Raw genomic sequence first — 25,401 nt, forward strand, 5'->3', positions numbered from 1 at the left:
TTGTTCCCGGTGCACTCGATGCTCCTTTTCATGGTGGGAGCTGCTCTCTTGTTTAGAGCTGAGAAACACTAGCTCTGCATGATACAGTTCATCCTGCACTCTAACACTGACAAGACATGGTGTGTGCTGCTATGTTACTGTCCTGCACAATTAAAGGGCCAGTAAACATAGAAAATAATGTAATATAATTCTGCACATAGTGCAGAATTATATAACATATTAGTGCTAGCTTTATGCAACATAATATTGCTGTTACATTTTTATTAAAAAAGATAGGGTTTTTCAGACCCGCCCTCTGTGCTCTACTGAGCAGGTCTTTTTTTTTTTTTTCACTGAGCGCATCTGGGCAGCTGTCTAGTCACAGCCCGGCCCGATCGCGCCATTACACTCAATGTAGCTTGCTCCCGCTGTCAGACAGAGCAGGAGCGAGCTACATTGAGTGTAATGGCGCGATCGGGCCGGGCTGTGACTAGACAGCTGCCCAGATGTGCTCAGTGAAAAAAACACACGCTCAGTAGATCAGAAGGCAGGTCTGAAAAAGCCTCTTTTTTAAAAATAATGTAACCTAAATATTATGTTGCATAAAGCTAGCACTAATATAATGTTCTATAATTCTGCACTATGTGCAGAATTATATAACCTTATTTTCCAGGTTTACTGGCCCTTTACGGTTGGATTAAATATAGAACTAAAGTTATTTTTATTTCTATATCGGAGGTTGCTTAATATTGAAATATTTTAAAGTGACAGGCACATTTTGAAAACATTCCCAAAGTCTTTAATATTTTAAGATCAAGTAATTTGGGGTATTAATATTTGAACAGGGGGCTGATCTATGGTTTCTTACCTCAGGTCCTAAGGCATTTTTATTTATTTTTAAAGTGTGTGATTTTTCTGCTGTCAGTTTGATTTTGGAGCTTGAGTTCTGCTCCTATGGACAGATTTGGCTTTGTTTTGCCCTTTAAATTGTATAGGCCAGATAACCGTGTCCTATGTAATGTTCTTTTATTTTTTGAGTCTCAGGTCTCTTAGGATGATGCTGTTTAGGCATTGCCACAGCTTTGTCCTCAAACGTCCCAAGCCTTAATGGCTACACATATAGTGTCCTGCAATTCCTCTCAGTCTCCTGGAGGATCTTATTTGCCTGCAGAAGTTGTTGCACAGGTATCTTTGGCGATATCTGCGGCATTATCTGCTTTCCCTATGTTAAAAGGAATACGCAAAAGGAAAATTTACAATTTCAGCTAGTAAGGTTTCTGCTACTCTGGCTGACCTTCCTCATAGGTTTGATGTGGAGGATACGCCGGTAGCCTCTGAGGGTGAAATCTCAGATTTGGACAGTAATTCCTTAATCTGATTCTGAAGTAGTATCCTTCAGATTTAAGCTTGAACAACCTCTCTATTGTTGATCAAGGTTTTGGCTACCTTGGGCCGACTCTGATACGTCTGTCATTGTCAACCCTAAGAACCTAGTAAACCTTATAAATACTAGGCTTCCTTTGTGGAAGTTTTTCCTGATCCAGACCGTGCTAGAAAGTTCTCCTGTCGCAGTCTCCATTAAATATCAGGGTGCACGGTGCCTAAGTAGTAGGGACCATTTCTCCTCTGGTTCAGAGAACTGTGATCCCTAGAGAGGATTGCTGCTCTTTTCAGGATCAATGGACTCACATGGAAGTTTGTGTTGCCACTCTGTCAAGTGCGGCATCTTAAAGGTGTGACGCCTTGTCTGATTTCAATTGCTAGGGACTCCCTTGGAGCAGATCCAGAGCAGAATTAAGGTTCTTTATCTAGCATTCTTTTATTTCTGATGCTACCATGCAAGTTTTTAAGCCCAGAGTCAAGATCTGGCTTAGCTGTGCTAGCCCACGGGGCGTTGTGACCTTATTTTGGTCAATGGATTTTTCCTTGAGTCCAAGCTTCTGGTGCTTCCTTTTCAAGGGTAAGACCTTGTTTGGTCCTGATCTGTCAGGTTTTTTTTTTTTTTTTTTTTTACTGATATTACGGGTGGAAAAGGGTCTTTTCTACCACAAGACAAGATAAATAGTCCTAGAGGAGTTTGCCCCCATTCCGGGAATCAGAGTAGTGGGGAGCTGTGTCTCTCGGTTTGTCTCCAAGAGAGGATACAAGATGTCCCAGATAGGCTATGGACTTAGTTTCTCAGGTTTTCTACATATAATCATACCTTACTCTCAGAGGCAGGTTCCTACTCTCCAATTTATCTGCAGGCCAGATAACAGGGAATAATTTTTTTAAGTGCAATTGAAACCTCCTTTCCCTGGGATAGTTCCAGTTGGTCCCAGAGGGACAGTTCATGGTGATCATAGACCTGGAGGATGTGTATGTTCAAGTTCCTGAGTTTTGCCTTCTGTCATACACTTTCAGTTTGTGGCTCTTTCCTCTGGCCTTGCCATAGCTCTCAGAGGGGGTTATATTGCCAGTGATCAGGTTTCAGTGAATTGCTGTGATGACTTTCCTGGTCATCATAAGGTTCATGCACCATATTTTCCACAAGCAAACTCCCATACAGAGATCTTCTTTTTCTTCATTCCACGGATGGAAGTGAATCTGAAGATGAGTTCCCTTGTTCCAGCTACAGGGGTAGTTTCTTAGGGACCATATTAGTTTCCCTATCTCTGAAAATTATTTTTTTGACAGAGGTCAGAAAATAGAGGATTTTTTCCTCTTACCTTTTTTTTTTTTTTTTGGCATTCTACTGTTTGGCCATTCTGTGGCTCTCAATGTATGGAGGTAATTGGTCTGATGGTTGCTTCACTGGACATCATTGCTTGGCTCGATTCCTTCTGAGTGTCTGCTGTTTTGCATGTTCAGATAGTGGACCAGGGGATCCTGTGGCTGTCTTGCAGGATAGATCTAGAATTAGTGGTGTAGCCCTCGCTTAGCTTGCGAGAGGTAGCGGGATTGTTACCCACATTCTCCAGTTCTCAGGTGCTTCTGTCTCGGGGCACATGCTTCCAGAGACTTTTCGGAGTAATGGTGACCAGGGTCGCTAGACTGTTTGATAGTGATTATGGACTTAGGAGGAGTCTGCTCTTCTCATAACCATTTTGGAGTTGAAAGCGATCTACATTGCTCTGATGGCTTTGCCTCGGTTGTGTTAACCGTTTTTTACGGTTCTGGTTGTACAATTCCGGCTCAGCGGTTACGTTAACCACCTGGGAGGAACCTGGAGTTCCTTTGCCATGATTGGCGTGGATTGTTTGGTGGGCGAACGCTAACATTCGTTATTTATCCGTTATTCACATTTCAGGAGTGAATACCGGGAGCGGTCATCTAGAGTAGTCAGATTTTTCATCCCGGGGAGTGGGTGCTTCTCCTGGAGGTGTTCTAAGTTAACCCTCAATGGGGAGTGCTGGAGTTAGAGATGGCAGTATGCCAAGCTTCCAAGTTATGTTAAAGTCTAGAGATCAGCAGGCTATTCTGTTAAATTCCCTGGCGTTTCCTTGGGATTTCAGTCTGACATCACTGTTTCTCGGTTTGCTCCTCTTCTAAAATCTTTCTTCATATTAAACAGGAGAGGCATAGGTAATTCAAATTATCGCTGCGTGCCTCGCAGTACCTGGTATGCAGTCCTAGAGGAGATGTTATCTCTTTCACCTTGGAGACTTCCTCTGAGTAAGGACCTTCTGATCAAGGTCCCTTCTCTCATCCATGTTTCATTTCTCTGAAGCTGTCTGCTTGGAGATTGAATGCTTCGTTCCCTCTAAGCGTGGGTTTTCAGATTCGGTCGTTGAGACTTTGAAACAGGCTGGTAAGCCTGTGACTAGAGAGATTTACCATATAGTATGGCGTAAATATCTGTATTGGTGTGAATCTAAGAGCTACTCTTGGAGTAGAGTTAGCATTCCTAGAATTTTGTTTTTTCCCAAGGAGGGTCTGGAGAAAGCTTTGTCAGCAAGTGCTCTGAAGGGTCAGATTTCTGCCTTGTCTATTTTGTTGCATAAGCGTCTAGCAGATGTGCAATCCTTTTGTCAGGCCTGTGTTTAAATCTGTTACTCCTCTTGGAGTCTTAACCTTGATTTTGTTGCCATTTCTTCTGCTCTAAGAGTCTACACAGTAGGGTTCCCCTTACCTTATCTTTCATTTTGATAAGGTGGTTCTGCATACTAAGTTAGGTTTCCTTCCTAAGGTTGTTTCAGATAGGAATATTAATCAGGGAATCGTTGTTCCTTCTTTGTGTCCTAACCCTTTTTCTCATAAGGATGGTTTGTTGCACAACCTAGATGTGGTTGTATGTGCGCTGTAATTCTACTTGCAGGCAACTAAGGACTTTCGCCAGTCTCCTGTTTTGTTTGTCTGTTTCTCTGAGAAAAGCACCAGAAGGCTACTTCTCGCTCTGGCTGAAGAGGATAATTTGTTTGGCCTATGAAACTGCTGGACGGCAGCCTCCTTTGAAACTCTACAAGGGCTGTTTATTTTTCCTGGGCTTTCAAAAATAAAGCTTCTGTGGAACAGATGTGCACGGCCGCAACTTGGTCCTCTCTACATACTTTTGCCTCAGCTACTGCCTCTTTTGGGAGAAGGGTTCTTCAAGCAGTGGTGCCTTCTGTTTAGGTTACCTGGCTTGTCCATCCCTTATCTGTGTCCTCTAGCTTCGGTATTGATTCCCAACAGTAATTAATGATCTGTGGACTCACCGTGTCATTAGAAAGAAAACAAAATTTATGCTTACCTGATAAATTTCTTTCTTGACACGGTGAGTCCATGGCCCGCACTGTTTTTTCAGACACTTTTTTGTTTTTGTTTTATATAAACCTCAGGAACCTTGTTTCCCTTTTCTCCTTTCCTTCCGTCGAATGACTGGGGTTTGTGGGAAGGGAAGTAATACTTAACAGCTTTGCTGTGGTGCTCTTTGCCTCCTCCTGCTGGCCAGGAGTAATATTCCCAACAGTAATTAATGGAAATACATTTATCAGATGAGCATAATTTTATATATATATATATATATATATATATATATATATATATATATATATATATATATATATATATATATATATATATATATATATATATATATATATATATATATATTTGCCACTTGACAGAGAAAGAAAGGACATGCTGGAATATCCGTGCTAGATTTATTTGCTTTAATTTTTAATATGCTCATACAGTTACTGGATTGCAAATACCTTCCCTGGTACTGAGGAGTGGACTATAGTTCTTTATTATGTCACTTATGGCAGTTTTATACATGTGTAAAAGCGCCACCTAATGTTCAGAGCATTGTTATCCACTGCTAGAGAATATTGATACTAGTCTCCTATACTGCATAGCTTTCTACTCTGGGTTTGTTGTTGTGGACATTTAGTTGATGTGCCTGAACTATCATTTTTTTTTTTTATGGGTTTTTTCTATGCCCATGAAAGGGGAAAATAAAATATTTAAATTAAAATATCGTCAAAAATAGCCGCTTTAGTCAAATGTTTTGCAAATGTGTAAAATTTATCAGAATTAAATAAAAGCTTGAGCTATGGGGGCTATTCCTAAGGTGGATGGAGCTATCTCCACGCTCGCTAAGCGTACGACTATTTCCCTCGTCGATAGTTCCTCGTTCAAAGAGCCCATGGATAAAAAGTTTGAATCCATGTTAAGATGCTACCTATTGGTGTGATGCACATAGCGTCAGCTATGATCGACGTGGAGACTCCCCTTCGGAGATACAGGAGAAGATTAAGGCCTTAAGGGTAGCTAATTCTTTTATCTGTGATGCAAACATGCAGGTTATTTGCCTAAATGCCAAGACATCAGGTTTCTCTGTTCTAGCCCGCAGGGCTCTATGTTTAAAGTTGTGGTCTGCTGACATGACTTCCAAGTCTAGATTGCTATCCCTTCCGTTTCAGGGGAAAGTTATTTTTGGTCCAGGCCTGGACTCTATCATATCCACGGTCACGGGAGGCAAGGGTGCTTTCCTTCCACAGGATAAGAAGAATAAGCCTAATGGATCTACTTTTCGTCCCTTTCATTTGGACAAGTCTCAACGCCAGCAGCCTGCTGCGAAGACAGAGCAGTCCAAGGGATCTTGGAAGCCAGCTCAATCTTGGAACAAGTCCAAGCAGAGCAAGAAGCATGTCGAGACAGTCAGCCTGAAGGGGCGGCCCCAATCAGTCGCTGGATCACATAGGGGGCAGCCTGTCTATGTTCACAGAGGCTTGGATGAGAAACGTACAGGATCCTTGGGTTCTGGAGGTTATCACCCAGGGTTACAGGATAGGGTTCAAGACTCATCCACCCAGGGGCAGATTCCTCCTGTCAAACCTATGCTCATGCATGAGGGATCTCTCGGAGTAATCGTTCCAGTACCTCTAGCAAAAAGGGGTCTAGGGTACTATTCAAAACTTTTCGTGGTCCCAAAGGAGGCCACGTTCCGCCCAATTCTGGACCTAAAGTAACTAAACAAGTTTCTGTCAGTCCCATTGTTCAAAATGGAGACAATCAGATCGATCCTGCCCCTAGTTAAGGAGGGGCAATTTATGACGACAAAGTTGAAGAATGCCTACCTTCACGTGCCAATACAGAAGGACCAAGTCAGGTTCCTAAGATTCGCATTTCTGGACCAACACTTCCAGTTTGTGGCCCTACCGTTTGGTCTGGCAACTGCCCCAAGAGTCTTTATGAAGGTTCTGGGGGCGCTGCTCGCGGTAGCGAGAGCCAGAGGTATTGCGGTGGCTCCTTATCTGGACGATATTCTGGTCCAGGCTCCGTCCTGCAGTCTCGTGGAGGACCACTCGAGGGCTCTTCTCCTTCGATCCCATGGATGGAAGATAAACAAGGGAAAGAGTTCTCTGGTTCCCAGCAACAGGGTGGAGTTCCTGGGTACGTTAATAGATTCCATATCTATGAAGATATTCTTGACAGATCAGAGACGTTTCAAGATTGCGTCCAGCTGTCTTGCCTGTCAGACCTCCTCAAGGCCAGGTGTATGGAGGTGATTGGGCTCATGGTATCCAGCATCAATGTCATTCCTTTCGCCAGGTTTCATCTCAGGTCTCTTCAGTTATGCATGTTGAGACAATTGAACGGCAATCACTCAGATCTCTCTGGACAACCGAGTGAGGGAATCCCCTCTTGGTGGATCTGTCGGGGACAGCTGGCCTAGGGGACATCCTTCTTGAGAGCATCCTTGGAGATTGCGACCACGGACGCAAGTCTATCAGGATGGGGAGCTGTTTGGGGTGCCAGAAGGGCACAGGGCAGGTGGACTCGAGAGGAGTCCACTCTACCAATAAATATTCTTGAACTTCGAGTGGTATTTAACGCTCTGAGGGCTTGGCCCCACCTGTGGTCGTCCCGATTCATCAGATTCCAGTCGGACAACATTACCTCGGTGGCTTACATATTCCATCAGGGGGGAATGAGAAGCTCCCTAGCCATGAGGGAAGTATCTCAGATTCTGGAATGGACAGAGACTCACAATTGTTCGCTCTCATCGATCCACATTCCGGGTGTGGACAACTGGGAAGCGGACTTTCTCAGCAGACAATCATTTCATCTGGGGTAATGGTCTCTCCATCCCGAGGTGTTTGCGGAGATCTGCAACAGATGGGGGACGCCGGAGATAGACCTCATGGCGTCCAGACTTAACTTCAAGTTCCCCAGATACGGGTCGCAGTTTAGGGACCCACGGGCAGAGCTGATGGATGCCTTAGCGGTGCCTTGGGAGTTCAACTTAGTTTTATATTTTTCCACCGTTGCCACTTCTTCCTCGAGTGGTGGCCCGCATCAAACAGGAGCAAGCTTCAATCATTCTGATTGCTCTGTTGTGGCCGCAGAGGACGTGGTTTGTGGATCTGGTGGGAATGTCATCGTCTCCTCCATGGAGGTAACCCTGGTGCAGAGATCTGCTGGTTCAGGGTCCCTTTTTACACCAAAATCTAGATTCTCTGAGGCTGACTGCGAGGAGATTAATCGCCTAGTCTTGGCTAAGAGGTTTTTCTGAGAGTAATTTATACACTCATCCAGACCAGGAAGCCGGTCACTCGTCGCATGTATCATAAGGTGTGGCTAACCTACTTATCCTGGTGTGAGGAACGTGGATATCCCTGTCACAAAGTTAGGGTATCCAGGATTCTGGCCTTTCTCCAGGATGGTCTGGATAAGGGTCTTGCTGCCAGTTCCTTAAAGGGACATATTTCGGTGCTGTTACACAAGAAGCTAGTGGAGCTTCCTGATATTCAGTCCTTTGTTCAGACCTGTCTTTAGAGATTCTGCTCCTCCTTGGAGCTTAAACTTGGTTCTTAAGGTTTTGCAGAGGACTCCATTTGAGCCTATGCAATCGGTTGACATTAAGATTCTTTCCTGAAAAAGGTTCTATTTCTTCTGGCTGTTGCATCAGCTCTCAGGGTCTCTGAGTTGGCGGCCTTGCAATCTTAGCCCCCTTACCTGGTTTTTCACGCTAAGGCTGTGCTTCGCACTGGGTTGGGATTTCTTCCCAAGGTGCTGTCAGATCGTAACATCAATCAGAAGATAGTATTTCCTTCCTTGTGTCCTAACCCTTCTTCGTCTAAGGAAAGGTTACTGCATAACTTGGCTGTGGTTCGAGCCTTGAAGTTTTATCTTCAGGCCACGAAAGATTTCAGACAGACTTCGTCCTTATTTGTGGTGTATTCAGGGAAGCGTAGGGGGAAGTGGGCCTCTTCCACTTCTTTCTTTTTGGTTGAGCAGCATTATCCGTTTGGCCTATGAGACAGCGGGACATAAGCCTCCTCAGAGGGTTACAGCTCACTCAACTAGAGCTGTGGCCTCTTCTTGGGCCTTTATGAACAAGACCTCTGTGGAGCAGATTTGTAAGGCGGCTACTTGGTCCTCCGTACATTCTTTTACAAAGTTTTACAAAATTGATGCTTTTGCTTCGGCCAAAGCTGTGTTTGGGGGAGAGGTTCTACAGGCTGTGGTGCCCTCAGTACAGGGTCCGCCTCCTTTTACCCTCCCTTTTTTGTTCATTCAGTGTTCTCTAGAGCTTGGGTATTCCCTCAAGTAATGAATGAAGCAGTGGACTCTACTCCCATTAAGATAGAAATTAAATTATCAGGTAAGCATAATTTATGGTTTCCGTCTGTGGGAGGAGAGTCCACTGCTCCCGCCCGTTTGCTCCGGTGGGCGCACCTAAATTTAATAATATTCTTTTGGCACCATTTATACCCTGATATTTCTCCTACTGTTCCCTTGGCAGAATAACTGGGGAGTAGGAAGAGTATTTAAGCCTTTGGCTGGGGTGTCTTTGCCTCCTCCTTGTGGCCAGGTTCTTATTTCCCACAAGTAATGAATGAAGCAGTGGACTCTTTACCTACAGATGGAAATGAAATTATCAGGTAAGCCTAATTTTATTTTTTTCATATATCAGTGTGCAGTTTAAAAGGGATTTATGCCATTATATTTAAAAAAAATTTGTTTAAAATTTTAATAAGCATATTCAGTTTATACCAGATTTGTGTAGAAATTGTGTTTATTTTTCAAAACTTTAAATGTACAGAATATCGGTCCCTGTTATTGGCCTGAAAGGCGATCAATAATCGATATCGGCCCTGAAAAAACGATATTGGTCTATCCCGTATGTATGTATGTATGTAGATAGTGGTTTTGTTTTTCCTTTTTAATATAACCCTTTTTCATTTATTGCAAACAAAATGTAACATTTACAAAGCATTGTTTTGGTTTTTATATTTAAAATTGCTGAATATTTAAAAATATGTACATGGTTGGTTCAAATGTTGCTCTAAAATTTAATTTATTACCTTTTTAATTTATCAATCAGGACTACCCTTATCCCATCTTTGGTCTTATGTTTCTCAACACATTCTCTTATTTCTTTTACAAGATAAGATGAGTCCACGGATTTCATCCTTATGGGATTACGCCTCCTGGTCAGCAGGAGCTGTGTGTATGTATATATATGTATATATATGTATATATATATATATATATATATATATATATATATATATATATATATATATATATATATATATATATATATATATATATATATATATATATATATATATATATATATATATATATATATATATATATATATATATATATATATATATATATATATATATATATATATATATATATATATATATATATATATATTATATATATATATATATATATATATATATATATATATATAGCTCCTCCCTTCCCTCCCACCCCCAGTCATTCTCTTTGCCTGTGTTAGTGATAGGAAGAGGTAAAGTGAGGTGTTAGTTTAGTTTCTTCAATCAAGTTTGTTTTTTAAATAGTGCCAGTGAGTGCTATTTTTCTCAGGGATGGAGCATCAGATGTTTCAACAAGGGGAACTGAGGAGTTTTGTCTCTATTCTCACTCACTCCCCTTGCTGGTGCTGCCCTGCTAATGGTCTTATAGGAATATCACATAAGGCCCTCTTTGTCCCCACAGACCTACAGGAGGTGATGTAAAGAGTCCTCTTAATCGTGTGGGACAGGTCCAGATCAGCACTACGGTATGTAAAGCCTTTTTTTTTTTTTTCTGGGAGAGATGTAACTCAGAACAGGCTGACGTTAGCTGCTGCAACACAAGTAGGGGTAACTAGCTTGCACATAAGGTTTATTTCCCTGTATGTATCCTTTTAGCACACTATATACACAGTGAGTAGTGAAGCAAGAGGGGTTGGTGTTATGTGACCCGTTTTTTTTTTGTACAAGGGTCAAATGTTTTTACAGGCTGACGCTGGGGAACTATTTGGTAACAAAGGATCCTTTATTCTTTTATGTGTGGATGGACCCTATAGTGAGTTGGGATTGAGGGTCACATTGGCTTATTCAAGTCGTGTCTGCCCGACGTATTTTCATTACGGTGCTTTTTCTGACTGTATCCGCCCATGATGGGCGGGGCTTCCGTTCGCACATTTTGTTGCGCACTTGCTATTCCGTTCTTAACTGGGACAGACTCGTTATACACGGAGGGTTCCTGTACCTTGGTCTGCTTGGTCTAATACTTGAAATACAGTAAGCGGACCTAGGCTGTGATTGTTGCGCATCCTGTCTGGTGTGAGGTAGGCGCCACAGCAAAGCTGTGGCTTGGTGCAGGGGTTAATATAGTCGCCACTCTAATAAGGGTTAGATTCTCCTGAGATACAAATATTTTTGATATTGGCAATAGAGTATTGATTGTTTTTCATCTTTTTGTTAAAAGCCTCTATCGTTCAAGCTGCAGAAAATGTTTGTTTTAAAATTTAAAGGCACAGTGCCATTTTCCAGAATTTAAAGATACAGTACTTGTTTTGTTATTTCATATCTGACATGACCAATATTGCTCTTGTTTTTCTTTTTCTCTTGGCTGATCTACTGCAACAGGCTTGTTCTATGTGCTTAGATGCCAATGTGGAACCCCCTCTTACATTTTGTCCCTCTTGTACTGAGAGGGCTTTACAGTTTAAAGAACAAATTTTCTTTCATGCAAATAACCCTAAGGATGCTTCTCAGCTTGAGGAGACGCAGGGTATGCCACTACTTTCTCCCCAAGCGTCACACCTTTAACACCTGCTCAGGCGCCATCAACTACGTCCACTTCATTTACTCTGCAGGATATGGCGGCTGTTATGTCATCTACTCTTACAGAGGTTTTGTCCAAGTTGCAGTGTTACAAGGCAAACGTAGTAGAAGGGCGGATCAGATGGTCCAGGCGACTTCTGACTCTTTGATGGCAATCTCTGATATACACTCCCAGAGCTCTGAAGGGGGAGGTAGAGAGATTCTATCTGAAGGGGAATTGTCTGATTCAGGAAGTGCATTGCCCCAGACAGATTCGGACGTAATGTCCTTTAGATTTTAAGCTTGAACACCTCCGTATGTTGCTGGAGGTTTTGCTGTCTCTGGGCGACTGATTCCTCCAGAGAAATTGTGTAAGATGGACAAATATTTAGAGGTCCCTTCTTATTCTGATATTTTTCCAGTTCCTAAGAGAATTTCAGAATTTATTACGAGGGAATGGGAAAGACCGGGTATCCCGTTTTCTCCTTCCCCTAATTTTAAGAAAATGTACCCTATAGCTGACACCGTTCGGGATTCTTGGCAAACGGTTCCTAAGATGGAGGGAGCTATCTCTTCCCTGGCTAAGCGTATGACTATCCCTATTGAGGACAGTTGTGCTTTCAAGGACCCTATGGATAAAAAGTTAGAGGGTCTTCTGAAGAAGTTATTTGTTCATCAAGGGTTTCTTCTACAACCGACGGCCTGCATTGTGCCAGTCACAACTGCAGCTACCTTTTGGTTTGACGCCTTAGAAGAGTCTCTGAAGACCGAGACTTCTTTAGAGGAAATAATGTACAGAATTAAGGCCCTTAAGCTGGCTAATTCTTTTGTTACAGATGCCGCCTTTCAGATTGCAAAATTGGTGGCTAAGAATGCAGATTTTGCCATTTTAGCGCGCAGAGCCTTATGGTTAAAATCTTGGTCTGCGGATGTGTCGTCTAAATCCAAGCTTTTGACCATTCCTTTCAAGGGAAAGACCCTATTCTGGCCTGACTTGAAAGAGATCATTTCTGACATTACGGGAGGTAAGGGTCATCAACTACTTCAGGATAAGCCTTCTAAGCAGAGGAATAGACAGAGTAATTTTCGTTCATTTCGAAATTTCAAGAGAGTCCCCTCTGCCGCTTCCGCTAAACAGGAAGGGAATTTTGGAGACCCAACCAGGCTTGGAACAAGGGTAAACAACCTAAGAAGCCCGCTGCTGCTCCCAAGACAGCATGAAGGGGCGGCCCCTGATCCGGAACCGGATCTAGTTGGGGGCAGACTTTCTCTTTGTCCAGGCTTGTATAAGAGACGTTCAGGATCCCTGGACACTGGAAATCGTGTCTCAAGGGTATCAGCTGGAGTTAAAAAAATTGCTTCCCAAGGGGAAGGTTTCTTCTTTCACGATTGTCTGTAGACCAGATAAAGAGAGGCGTTGTGTAAACAACCTCTCTACTATCGGAGTAATTTGTCCCGTCCCGATACAAGAACGGGGGCAGGGGTTTTACTCAAACCTTTTCATGGTTCCCAAAAAAGAGGGAACTTTTCGACCCATTTTAGATCTCAAGACTCTAAACAAGTTTCTCAGAGTCCCATCCTTCAAGATGGAGACTATTCGGACAATTCTTCCATTGATCCAGAAGGGTCAATATATGACTACCGTGGACTTAAAGGATGCATACCTTCACATTCCTATCCACAAAGATCATCAACAGTTCCTAAGATTTGCCTTTCTGGACAAGCATTTTCAGTTTGTGGCTCTGCCCTTCGGGTTGGTTACGGCACCCAGGATCTTCACAAAGGTTCTAGGGTCTCTTCTGGCGGTTCTCAGACTGCGGGGTATGGCAGTGGCACCTTATCTGGACGATATTCTGATCCAGACATCGTCTTATCAACTGACAGTCGCATACCGACATGGTTCTGGCCTTTCTAAGGACTCACGGGTGGAAGGTGAATCTAGGAAAGAGTTAACTAGTTCCACAGACAAGGGTTCCCTTCCTGGGAACGCTGATAGATTCTGTGTCCATGAAAATTTTCTTGACGGAGGTCAGAAAGTTAAAGATTCTGAATACATGCCGAGCTCTTCAGTCCAGTCCTCGGCCTTCAGTGGCTCAGTGTATGGAGGCAATTGGATTAATAGTAGCGGCAATGGACATCATTCCGTTTGCTCGATTTCATCTCAGACCTCTACAACTGATCATGCTCAGACAATGGAATGGAGATTATGCAGATTTGTCTCCTCAGATAGATCAGGAGACAAGAGACTCTTCTTTGGTGGTTGTCGCAGGATCATCTGTCCCAAGGGACGTGCTTCCGCAGACCCTCATGGGTAATGGTGACAATGGACGCCAGTCTTCTAGGTTGGGGTGCAGTCTGGAACTCCCTGAAGACTCATGGTGTGTGGACTCGGTCGGAGTCTCTCCTCCATATCAATATTCTGGAATTAAGAGTGATATTCAATGCGCTTCAGGCTTGGTTCCAGTGGGACAACATCACGACTGTGGCTTACATCAATCATCCGTGAAGGACAAGAAGTTCCTTAGCGATGACAGAAGTATCCAAGATAATTCTGTGGGCGGAAGCTCACTTTTGTTATCTGTCAGCAATATACATCCCAGGAGTGGACAACTGGGAAGTGGACTTTTTGAGCAGACAGACGTTTCATCCGGGAGAATGGTAACTCCATCCGGAGGTCTTTGCCGCTTTGATTCTCAGGTGGGGCAGACCAGAATTGGATCTGATGGCGTCTCGTCAGAATGCCAAGCTCCCAAGATGTCGGATCCAGAACAAGGGATCATCAGTCCAAATTGATAGACGCCTTGGCAGTGCCTTGGTCGTTCAACCTAGCTTATGTGTTTCCACCGTTTGCTCTCCTTCCCCGGGTGATTGCTCGGATCAAACAGGAGAGGGCTTCGGTAATTCTAATCGCCCCTGCGTGGCCACGCAGGATTTGGTATGCTGATCTAGTGGACACGTCCTCTCTGCCACCGTGGAGGCTTCCATTGAGGCAGGACCTTCTCATTCAGGGACCCTTCCATCACCTGAATCTAGTTTCTCTACAGCTAACTGCTTGGAGATTGAACGCTTGATTTTATCTAAGCGAGGGTTCTCTGATGCGGTCATAGATACCTTGATTCAGGCTCGTAAGCCTGTTACTAGAAAGATTTACCATAAGATATGGCGTAAATATCTTTATTGGTGCGATTCCAAGGGCTACTCGTGGAGTAGGATTAGGATTCCCAGGATTTTATCTTTTCTCCAAGAAGGATTGGAGAAAGGGTTATCAACAAGTTCCTTAAAGGGACAGCTTTCTGCTTTGTCTTTTCTGTTACACAAATGTCTGTCAGATGTTCCAGATGTTCAATCTTTTTGTCAGGCTCTAACTAGAATCAGACATGTTTCAACCAATTGCTCCTCCTTGGAGTTTGAATTTAGTTCTTAATGTTTTTCAAGGGGTTCCGTTTGATTGTATGCATTCCATAGATATTAAGTTGTTATCTTGGAAAGTTTTGTTATTGGTTGCTATTTCCTCTGCTCGCAGAGTTTGAGCTTTCAGCTTTACAATGTGATTCCCCTCATCTTATTTTTCATTCTGATAAGGTGGTCTTACGTACCAAACCTGGTTTTCTTCCTAAGGTGGTTTCTACTAAGAATATTAATCAGGAAATTGTGGTTCCTTCCTTGTGTCCTAATCCTTCAAAGAAGGAGCGTCTGTTACATAACTTAGACGTGGTTCGTGCCCTGAAGTTTTACTTGCAGGCAACAGGATTTTCGGCAATCATCTTCATTGTTTGTAGTTTTTTTCTGGGAAACGTAGGGGCCAGAAAGCTACGGCTACCTCTTTCCTTTTGGCTGAAGAGTATAATCCGTCTGGCTTATGAGACTGCTGGACAGCAGCCTCCTGAAAGAATTGTGGCTCATTCCACTAGGGCTGTGGCTTCCTCATGGGCATTTAAGAATAATGCTTCTGTTGAACAGATTTGCAAGGCTGCAACTTGGTCGTCTCTTCACACTTTTTCCAAATTTGATACTTTTTTTTCATCTGAGGCTGTTTTTGGGAGAGAGGTTCTTTAAGCAGTGGTGCCTTCCGTTTAGGTTCCTGTCTTGTTCCTCCCTTTCATCTGTGTCCTATAGCTTTGGTATTGTATCCCATAAGTAAGGATGAAATCCGTGGACTTGTATCTTGTAAAAGAAAAGTAAATTTATGCTTACCTGATAAAATTTATTTCTTTTACGATACGACGAGTCCACGGCCCACCCTGTTTTTCTAAGACCAGTTTTTATTTTTTTAAACTTCAGTCACCTCTGCACCTTGGCTTTTCCTTTCTCTTCCTAACTTCGGTCGAATGACTGGAGGTGGGAGGGAAGGGAGGAGCTATATATACAGCCCTGCTGTGGTGCTCTTTGCCACTTCATGCTGACCAGGAGGCGTCATCCCATAAGTAAGGATAAAATCCGTAGACTCGTCGTATCGTAAAAGAAATAGATTTATCAGGTAAGAATAAATTTCCTTTTTTAGAATTTGTTTTGCGAAACAATACTTTTTTAAAAGTGCAGTATTGACATAATCCAAGCACTAATTTAAAGGAATACTAAACACAGTAGAATATCGTAATCAATAAATACATAATAAAGAGACAAATAATGTAAGTGACTAGGAAAGTTTTAAAAATGATGTGCTCCGATTAATGTTTAGTTTTGACTTGAGTGTCCCTTTAATTTTGGATTCCTGCAGAATTCTAAAGCATTGTAACCTAATTTTTAAAATAAATTCTAGGATTTTACTAGGACAAATGCTGCAGCTTCATAAACTTGTGAATGTACTAATCCCATATAAATAGTCTAATCTTTTTTTTTTTTTTTGGCTCTATGTATCATAAACTTAACCACAAGCATCATCTCTTTTTTTTTTTTTTTTTTTTAAAGGCTGGATTTCCACCTGGTGTTGTGAATATAATTACAGGGATGGGTCCAACTGCAGGTTCTGCCATATCCTCCCATATGGATGTTGATAAAGTTGCTTTCACTGGTTCCACAGAGGTAATTAATCTGTTGCCATTAAATTTTAAAGTTACTTTTAGAAGAGGGCATTGTAACCTTCTTGCATTTTATTTTCCGAAATATTGCAGAATATAGCCTTAATATAAAACTTTCATTTAGAGATGTATCTGTGTCCATTCTTAACGGTAACCATTTGCAGTTAAACTTGAATAAGGTTATAGTTAGATTAACTAAGTCTGTAGAAATTACTAACTTTTTGTTAGCTACAAAATAACAATATGCAAATGTGTTAATACTTGTTTTAAACATTGATTAAATTTAACTTCTAATTATGACATATTAACTATAATAGAGATCAACAACATATCCACACATTAATACTTTGAATAAAAAATTAAAAACGCATTGCTCAGGCACCACATGTCAAATATATTCTAGTATATAAATGGCATTAGTAATGTTCAATATTCTAATATAAATAATATGCATTGAGGCAACACTTGAGATAAAGTTATAAAGCAATACATTGGTTGCAGAAATATACTGGCACCTAAACGGAGGTTACGCTCCTACAATCCGGGAGCTCAAATTATATTGATCTCTTACTAAAGATTATACATTTTATCAAGATATGCTCATGTTATGCTAAAGAAGATGCCGGATCAAGCAAATTTTAATCCTGGAGACACAGCTCTCAAAATCACTGGATTACGGCTCCTGTGTCAAGTCACTTTCTTCTACAAATTGACGAGTCCACGGATTTCATCCTTACTTGTGGGATATTAACCTCCTGCTAACAGGGAGTGGCAAAGAGCACAGCAGCAGAGCTGTATATATAGCCCCTCCCTTCCCTCCACCCCCAGTCATTCTCTTTGCCTGTGTTAGTAATAGGAAGAGGTAAAGTGAGGTGTTAGTTTAGATTCTTCAATCAGGAAGTTTTTTATTTTAAAATAGTGCCAGAGTGCTATTTTCCTCAGGGGGAAATCGTCAGTCTATTGCTTCACAAGGAGAAGTGGAGACATATTTCTTTCATGTAATTAGCAAGAGTCCATGAGCTAGTGACGTATGGGATATACAGTCCTACCAGGAGGGGCAAAGTTTCCCAAACCTCAAAATGCCTATAAATACACCCCTCACCACACCCACAATTCAGTTTTACAAACTTTGCCTCCTATGGAGGTGGTGAAGTAAGTTTGTGCTAGATTCTACGTTGATATGCGCTCCGCAGCAAGTTGGAGCCCGGTTTTCCTCTCAGCGTGCAGTGAATGTCAGAGGGATGTGAGGAGAGTATTGCCTATTTGAATGCAGTGATCTCCTTCTACGGGGTCTATTTCATAGGTTCTCTGTTATCAGTCGTAGAGATTCATCTCTTACCTCCCTTTTCAGATCGACGATATACTCTTATATATATATACCATTACCTCTGCTGATTTTCGTTTCAGTACTGGTTTGGCTTTCTACAAACATGTAGATGAGTGTCCTGGGGTAAGTAAGTAAGCTTATTTCTCCAACATAGGTGTGTCCGGTCCACGGCGTCATCCTTACTTGTGGGATATTCTCCTCCCCAACAGGAAATGGCAAAGAGCCCAGCAAAGCTGGCCATATAGTCCCTCCTAGGCTCCACCTACCCCAGTCATTCTCTTTGCCGTTGCACAGGCAACATCTCCACGGAGATGGCTTAGAGTTTTTTGGTGTTTAAATGTAGTTTTTGTTCTTCAATCAAGAGTTTGTTATTTTAAAATAGTGCTGGTATGTACTATTTACTCTGAAACAGAAAAGAGATGAAGATTTCTGTTTGTAAGAGGAAAATGATTTTAGCAACCGTTACTAAAATCGATAGCTGTTTCCACACAGGACTGTTGAGATGAAGTAACTTCAGTTGGGGGAAACAGTGGGCAGACTTTGCTGCTTGAGGTATGACACATTTCTAACAAGACTCGGTAATGCTATGGAGGTGGTGAAGTAAGTTTGTGCTAGATTCTACGTTGATATGCGCTCCGCAGCAAGTTGGAGCCCGGTTTTCCTCTCAGCGTGCAGTGAATGTCAGAGAGATGTGAGGAGAGTATTGCCTATTTTGAATGCAGTGATCTCCTTCTACGGGGTCTATTTCATAGGTTCTCTGTTATCGGTCGTAGAGATTCATCTCTTACCTCCCTTTTCAGATCGACGATATACTCTTATATATACCATTACCTCTGATGATTTTCGTTTCAGTACTGGTTTGGCTTTCTACAAACATGTAGATGAGTGTCCTGGGGTAAGTAAGTCTTATTTTCTGTGACACTCTAAGCTATGGCTGGGCACTTTGTTTATAAAGTTCTAAATATATGTATTCAAACATTTATTTGCCTTGTCTGAGGATGTTCAACTTTCCTTATTTTCAGACAGTCAGTTTCATATTTGGGATAATGCACTTGAATCAATTATTTTTTCTTACCTTAAAAAATTTGACTTTTTCCCTGTGGGCTGTTAGGCTCGCGGGGGCTGAAAATGCTTCATTTTATTGCGTCATTCTTGGCGCGGACTTTTTTGGCGCAAAAAATCTTTTCTGTTTCCGGCGTCATACGTGTCGCCGGAAGTTGCGTCATTTTTTACGTTCTTTTGCGCCAAAAATGTCGGCGTTCCGGATGTGGCGTCATATTTGGCGCCAAAAAAGCATTTAGGCGCCAAATAATGTGGGCGTCTTATTTGGCGCCAAAAAATATAGGCATCGCTTTTGTCTCCACATTATTTAAGTTCATTTTTTCTTTGCTTCTGGTTGCTAGAAGCTTGTTCGTTGGCATTTTCTCCAACATAGGTGTGTCCGGTCCACGGCGTCATCCTTACTTGTGGGATATTCTCTTCCCCAACAGGAAATGGCAAAGAGCCCAGCAAAGCTGGTCACATGATCCCTCCTAGGCTCCGCCTTCCCCAGTCATTCTCTTTGCCGTTGTACAGGCAACATCTCCACGGAGATGGCTTAGAGTTTTTTAGTGTTTAACTGTAGTTTTTATTATTCAATCAAGAGTTTGTTATTTTAAAATAGTGCTGGTATGTACTATTTACTCTGAAACAGAAAAGAGATGAAGATTTCTGTTTGTAAGAGGAAAATGATTTTAGCAACCGTTACTAAAATCGATGGCTGTTTCCACACAGGACTGTTGAGAGGAATTAACTTCAGTTGGGGGAACAGTGAGCAGACTTTTGCTGCTTGAGGTATGACGCATTCTAACAAGACGATGTAATGCTGGAAGCTGTCATTTTCCCTATGGGATCCGGTAAGCCATTTTTATTACAGAAAGAAAAAAAGGGCTTCACAAGGGCTTTTAAGACTGTAGACATTTTCTGGGCTAAATAGATTTATATATAAGCATATTTTATACTCCATAGCCTTGAGGAATTATTTTAATCTTGGGAATTATGTAAAATAACCGGCAGGCACTGTATTGGACACCTTATTCTCTAGGGGCTTTCCCTAATCATAGGCAGAGTCTCATTTTCGCGCCTCTATTGCGCACTTGTTTTTGGGAAGCATGACATGCAGATGCATGTGTGAGGAGCTCTGATACATAGAAAAGACTTTCTGAAGGCGTCATTTGGTATCGTATTCCCCTTTGGGCTTGGTTGGGTCTCAGCAAAGCAGATACCAGGGACTGTAAAGGGGTTAAATATAAAAACGGCTCCGGTTCCGTTATTTTAAGGGTTAAAGCTTCCAAATTTGGTGTGCAATACTTTTAAGGCTTTAAGACACTGTGGTGAAATTTTGGTGAATTTTGAACAATTCCTTCATACTTTTTCACAATTTCAGTAATAAAGTGTGTTCAGTTTAAAATTTAAAGTGACAGTAACGGTTTATTTTAAAACGTTTTTTGTACTTTGTTATCAAGTTTATGCCTGTTTAACATGTCTGAACTACCAGATAGACTGTGTTCTGAATGTGGGGAAGCCAAGGTTCCTTCTCATTTAAATAGATGTGATTTATGTGACACAAAATTTAGAGAAAATGATGCCCAAGATGATTCCTCAAGTGAGGGGAGTAAGCATGGTACTGCATCATCCCCTCCTTCATCTACGCCAGTCTTGCCCACACAGGAGGCCCCTAGTACATCTAGTGCGCCAATACTCCTTACTATGCAACAATTAACGGCTGTAATGGATAATTCTATCAAAAACATTTTAGCCAAAATGCCCACTTATCAGCGAAAGCGCGACTGCTCTGTTTTAGAAAATACTGAAGAGCATGAGGACGCTGATGATATTGGTTCTGAAGCGCCCCTACACCAGTCTGAGGGGGCCAGGGAGGTTTTGTCTGAGGGAGAAATTTCAGATTCAGGGAAAATTTCTCAACAAGCTGAACCTGATGTGATTACATTTAAATTTAAATTGGAACATCTCCGCGCTCTGCTTAAGGAGGTGTTATCTACTCTGGATGATTGTGAGAATTTGGTCATTCCAGAGAAACTATGTAAAATGGACAAGTTCCTAGAGGTCCCGGGGCCCCCCGAAGCTTTTCCTATACCCAAGCGGGTGGCGGACATTGTAAATAAAGAATGGGAAAGGCCCGGTATACCTTTCGTTCCTCCCCCCATATTTAAAAAATTGTTTCCTATGGTCGACCCCAGAAAGGACTTATGGCAGACAGTCCCCAAGGTCGAGGAGGCGGTTTCTACTCTAAACAAACGCACCACTATACCCATAGAAGATAGTTGTGCTTTCAAAGATCCTATGGATAAAAAATTAGAAGGTTTGCTTAAAAAGATGTTTGTTCAGCAAGGTTACCTTCTACAACCAATTTCATGCATTGTTCCTGTCACTACAGCAGCGTGTTTCTGGTTCGATGAACTAGAAAAGGCGCTCAATAATAATTCTTCTTCTTATGAGGAGATTATGGACAGAATTCATGCTCTCAAATTGGCTAATTCTTTCACCCTAGACGCCACTTTGCAATTGGCTAGGTTAGCGGCGAAGAATTCTGGTTTTGCTATTGTGGCGCGCAGAGCGCTTTGGCTAAAATCTTGGTCAGCGGATGCGTCTTCCAAGAACAAATTGCTTAACATTCCTTTCAAGGGGAAAACGCTGTTTGGCCCTGACTTGAAAGAGATTATCTCTGATATCACTGGGGGCAAGGGCCACGCCCTTCCTCAGGATAGGTCTTTCAAGGCCAAAAATAAACCTAATTTTCGTCCCTTTCGCAGAAACGGACCAGCCCCAAGTGCTACGTCCTCTAAGCAAGAGGGTAATACTTCTCAAGCCAAGCCAGCCTGGAGACCAATGCAAGGCTGGAACAAAGGAAAGCAGGCCAAGAAACCTGCCACTGCTACCAAGACAGCATGAGATGTTGGCCCCCGATCCGGGACCGGATCTGGTGGGGGGCAGACTCTCTCTCTTCGCTCAGGCTTGGGCAAGAGATGTTCTGGATCCTTGGGCACTAGAAATAGTCTCCCAAGGTTATCTTCTGGAATTCAAGGGGCTTCCCCCAAGGGGGAGGTTCCACAGGTCTCAATTGTCTTCAGACCACATAAAAAAACAGGCATTCTTACATTGTGTAGAAGACCTGTTAAAAATGGGAGTGATTCATCCTGTTCCATTAGGAGAACAAGGGATGGGGTTCTACTCCAATCTGTTCGTAGTTCCCAAAAAAGAGGGAACATTCAGACCAATCTTAGAACTCAAGATCCTAAACGAGTTTCTCAAGGTTCCATCGTTCAAAATGGAAACCATTCAAACAATTCTTCCTTCCATCCAGGAAGGTCAATTCATGACCACGGTGGATTTAAAGGATGCGTATCTACATATTCCTATCCACAAGGAACATCATCGGTTCCTAAGGTTCGCATTCCTGGACAAGCATTTCCAGTTTGTGGCACTTCCGTTCGGATTAGCCACTGCTCCAAGAATTTTCACAAAGGTACTAGGGTCCCTTCTAGCGGTGCTAAGACCAAGGGGCATTGCAGTAGTACCTTACTTGGACGACATTCTGATTCAAGCGTCGTCCCTTCCTCAAGCAAAGGCTCACACGGACATTGTCCTGGCCTTTCTCAGATCTCACGGGTGGAAAGTGAACGTAGAAAAAAGTTCTCTATCTCCGTCAACAAGGGTTCCCTTCTTGGGAACAATAATAGACTCCTTAGAAATGAGGATTTTTCTGACAGAGGCCAGAAAATCAAAACTTCTAAACTCTTGTCAAATACTTCATTCTGTTCCTCTTCCTTCCATAGCGCAGTGCATGGAAGTAATAGGTTTGATGGTAGCGGCAATGGACATAGTTCCTTTTGCGCGAATTCATCTAAGACCATTACAACTGTGCATGCTCAGTCAGTGGAATGGGGACTATACAGACTTGTCTCCGACGATACAAGTAGATCAGAGGACCAGAGATTCACTCCGTTGGTGGCTGTCCCTGGACAACCTGTCACAGGGGATGAGCTTCCGCAGACCAGAGTGGGTCATTGTCACGACCGACGCCAGTCTGGTGGGCTGGGGCGCGGTCTGGGGACCCCTGAAAGCTCAGGGTCTTTGGTCTCGGGAAGAATCTCTTCTCCCGATAAATATTCTGGAACTGAGAGCGATATTCAATGCTCTCAAGGCTTGGCCTCAGCTAGCAAAGGCCAAGTTCATACGGTTTCAATCAGACAACATGACTGTTGCGTATATCAACCATCAGGGGGGAACAAGGAGTTCCCTGGCGATGGAAGAAGTGACCAAAATCATTCATTGGGCGGAGACTCACTCCTGCCACTTGTCTGCAATCCACATCCCAGGAGTGGAAAATTGGGAAGCGGATTTTCTGAGTCGTCAGACATTTCATCCGGGGGAGTGGGAACTCCATCCGGAAATCTTTGCCCAAATTACTCAATTGTGGGGCATTCCAGACATGGATCTGATGGCCTCTCGTCAGAACTTCAAGGTTCCTTGCTACGGGTCCAGATCCAGGGATCCCAAGGCGACTCTAGTAGATGCACTAGTAGCACCTTGGACCTTCAAACTAGCTTATGTATTCCCGCCGTTTCCTCTCATTCCCAGGCTGGTAGCCAGGATCAATCAGGAGAGGGCATCAGTGATCTTGATAGCTCCTGCGTGGCCACGCAGGACTTGGTATGCAGACCTGGTGAATATGTCATCGGCTCCACCATGGAAGCTACCTTTGAGACGAGACCTTCTTGTTCAAGGTCCGTTCGAACATCCGAATCTGGTCTCACTCCAACTGACTGCTTGGAGATTGAACGCTTGATCTTATCAAAGCGAGGGTTCTCAGATTCTGTCATTGATACTCTTGTTCAGGCCAGAAAGCCTGTAACTAGAAAAATTTACCACAAAATATGGAAAAAATATATCTGTTGGTGTGAATCTAAAGGATTCCCTTGGGACAAGGTAAAAATTCCTAAGATTCTATCCTTTCTTCAAGAAGGTTTGGAGAAAGGATTATCTGCAAGTTCCTTGAAGGGACAGATTTCTGCCTTGTCTGTGTTACTTCACAAAAAGCTGGCAGCTGTGCCAGATGTTCAAGCCTTTGTTCAGGCTCTGGTTAGAATCAAGCCTGTTTACAAACCTTTGACTCCTCCTTGGAGTCTCAATTTAGTTCTTTCAGTTCTTCAGGGGGTTCCGTTTGAACCCTTACATTCCGTTGATATTAAGTTATTATCTTGGAAAGTTTTGTTTTTGGTTGCAATTTCTTCTGCTAGAAGAGTTTCAGAATTATCTGCTCTGCAGTGTTCTCCTCCTTATCTGGTGTTCCATGCAGATAAGGTGGTTTTACGTACTAAACCTGGTTTTCTTCCGAAAGTTGTTTCTAACAAAAACATTAACCAGGAGATAGTCGTGCCTTCTTTGTGTCCGAATCCAGTTTCAAAGAAGGAACGTTTGTTGCACAATTTGGATGTTGTTCGTGCTCTAAAATTCTATTTAGATGCTACAAAGGATTTTAGACAAACATCTTCCTTGTTTGTTGTTTATTCTGGTAAAAGGAGAGGTCAAAAAGCAACTTCTACCTCTCTCTCTTTTTGGATTAAAAGCATCATCAGATTGGCTTACGAGACTGCCGGACGGCAGCCTCCTGAAAGAATCACAGCTCATTCCACTAGGGCTGTGGCTTCCACATGGGCCTTCAAGAACGAGGCTTCTGTTGATCAGATATGTAAGGCAGCGACTTGGTCTTCACTGCACACTTTTACTAAATTTTACAAGTTTGATACTTTTGCTTCTTCTGAGGCTATTTTTGGGAGAAAGGTTTTGCAAGCCGTGGTGCCTTCCATCTAGGTGACCTGATTTGCTCCCTCCCTTCATCCGTGTCCTAAAGCTTTGGTATTGGTTCCCACAAGTAAGGATGACGCCGTGGACCGGACACACCAATGTTGGAGAAAACAGAATTTATGTTTACCTGATAAATTAATTTCTCCAACGGTGTGTCCGGTCCACGGCCCGCCCTGGTTTTTTAATCAGGTCTGATAATTTATTTTCTTTAGCTACAGTCACCACGGTATCATATGGTTTCTCCTATGCAAATATTCCTCCTTTACGTCGGTCGAATGACTGGGGAAGGCGGAGCCTAGGAGGTATCATGTGACCAGCTTTGCTGGGCTCTTTGCCATTTCCTGTTGGGGAAGAGAATATCCCACAAGTAAGGATGACGCCGTGGACCGGACACACCGTTGGAGAAAGTAATTTATCAGGTAAACATAAATTCTGTTTTTTTCCCATTCCTGAAACTGTCATTTAAGGAATTTGATCTATTTTGCTTTATATGTTGTTTTTTCTCTTACATATTGCAAGATGTCTCATGTTGCATCCGAGTCAGAAGATACTTCAGGAAAATCGCTGCCTAGTGCTGGAACTACCAAAGCTAAGTGTATCTGCTGTAAACTTTTGGTAGCTATTCCTCCAGCTGTTGTTTGTATTAATTGTCATGACAAACTTGTTA

The 25,401-nt window shown here is 42.5% G+C and overlaps 1 protein-coding gene across 1 annotated transcript in view; it reads left to right on the plus strand.

Annotated features, from left to right (window-relative positions):
- Positions 1–25,401, plus strand: part of ALDH2 (aldehyde dehydrogenase 2 family member) — a 291,434-nt gene that overhangs the window by 151,247 nt on the left and 114,786 nt on the right. The window contains exon 7 of the mRNA XM_053699758.1: positions 16,431–16,544. Within this exon, the coding sequence (XP_053555733.1) occupies positions 16,431–16,544 (114 nt within the window). The remainder of the gene's footprint in view (positions 1–16,430; positions 16,545–25,401) is intronic.

Source organism: Bombina bombina, chromosome 2 (assembly GCF_027579735.1).
Source record: "Bombina bombina isolate aBomBom1 chromosome 2, aBomBom1.pri, whole genome shotgun sequence".
Classification (NCBI taxonomy): Eukaryota; Metazoa; Chordata; class Amphibia; order Anura; family Bombinatoridae; genus Bombina; species Bombina bombina.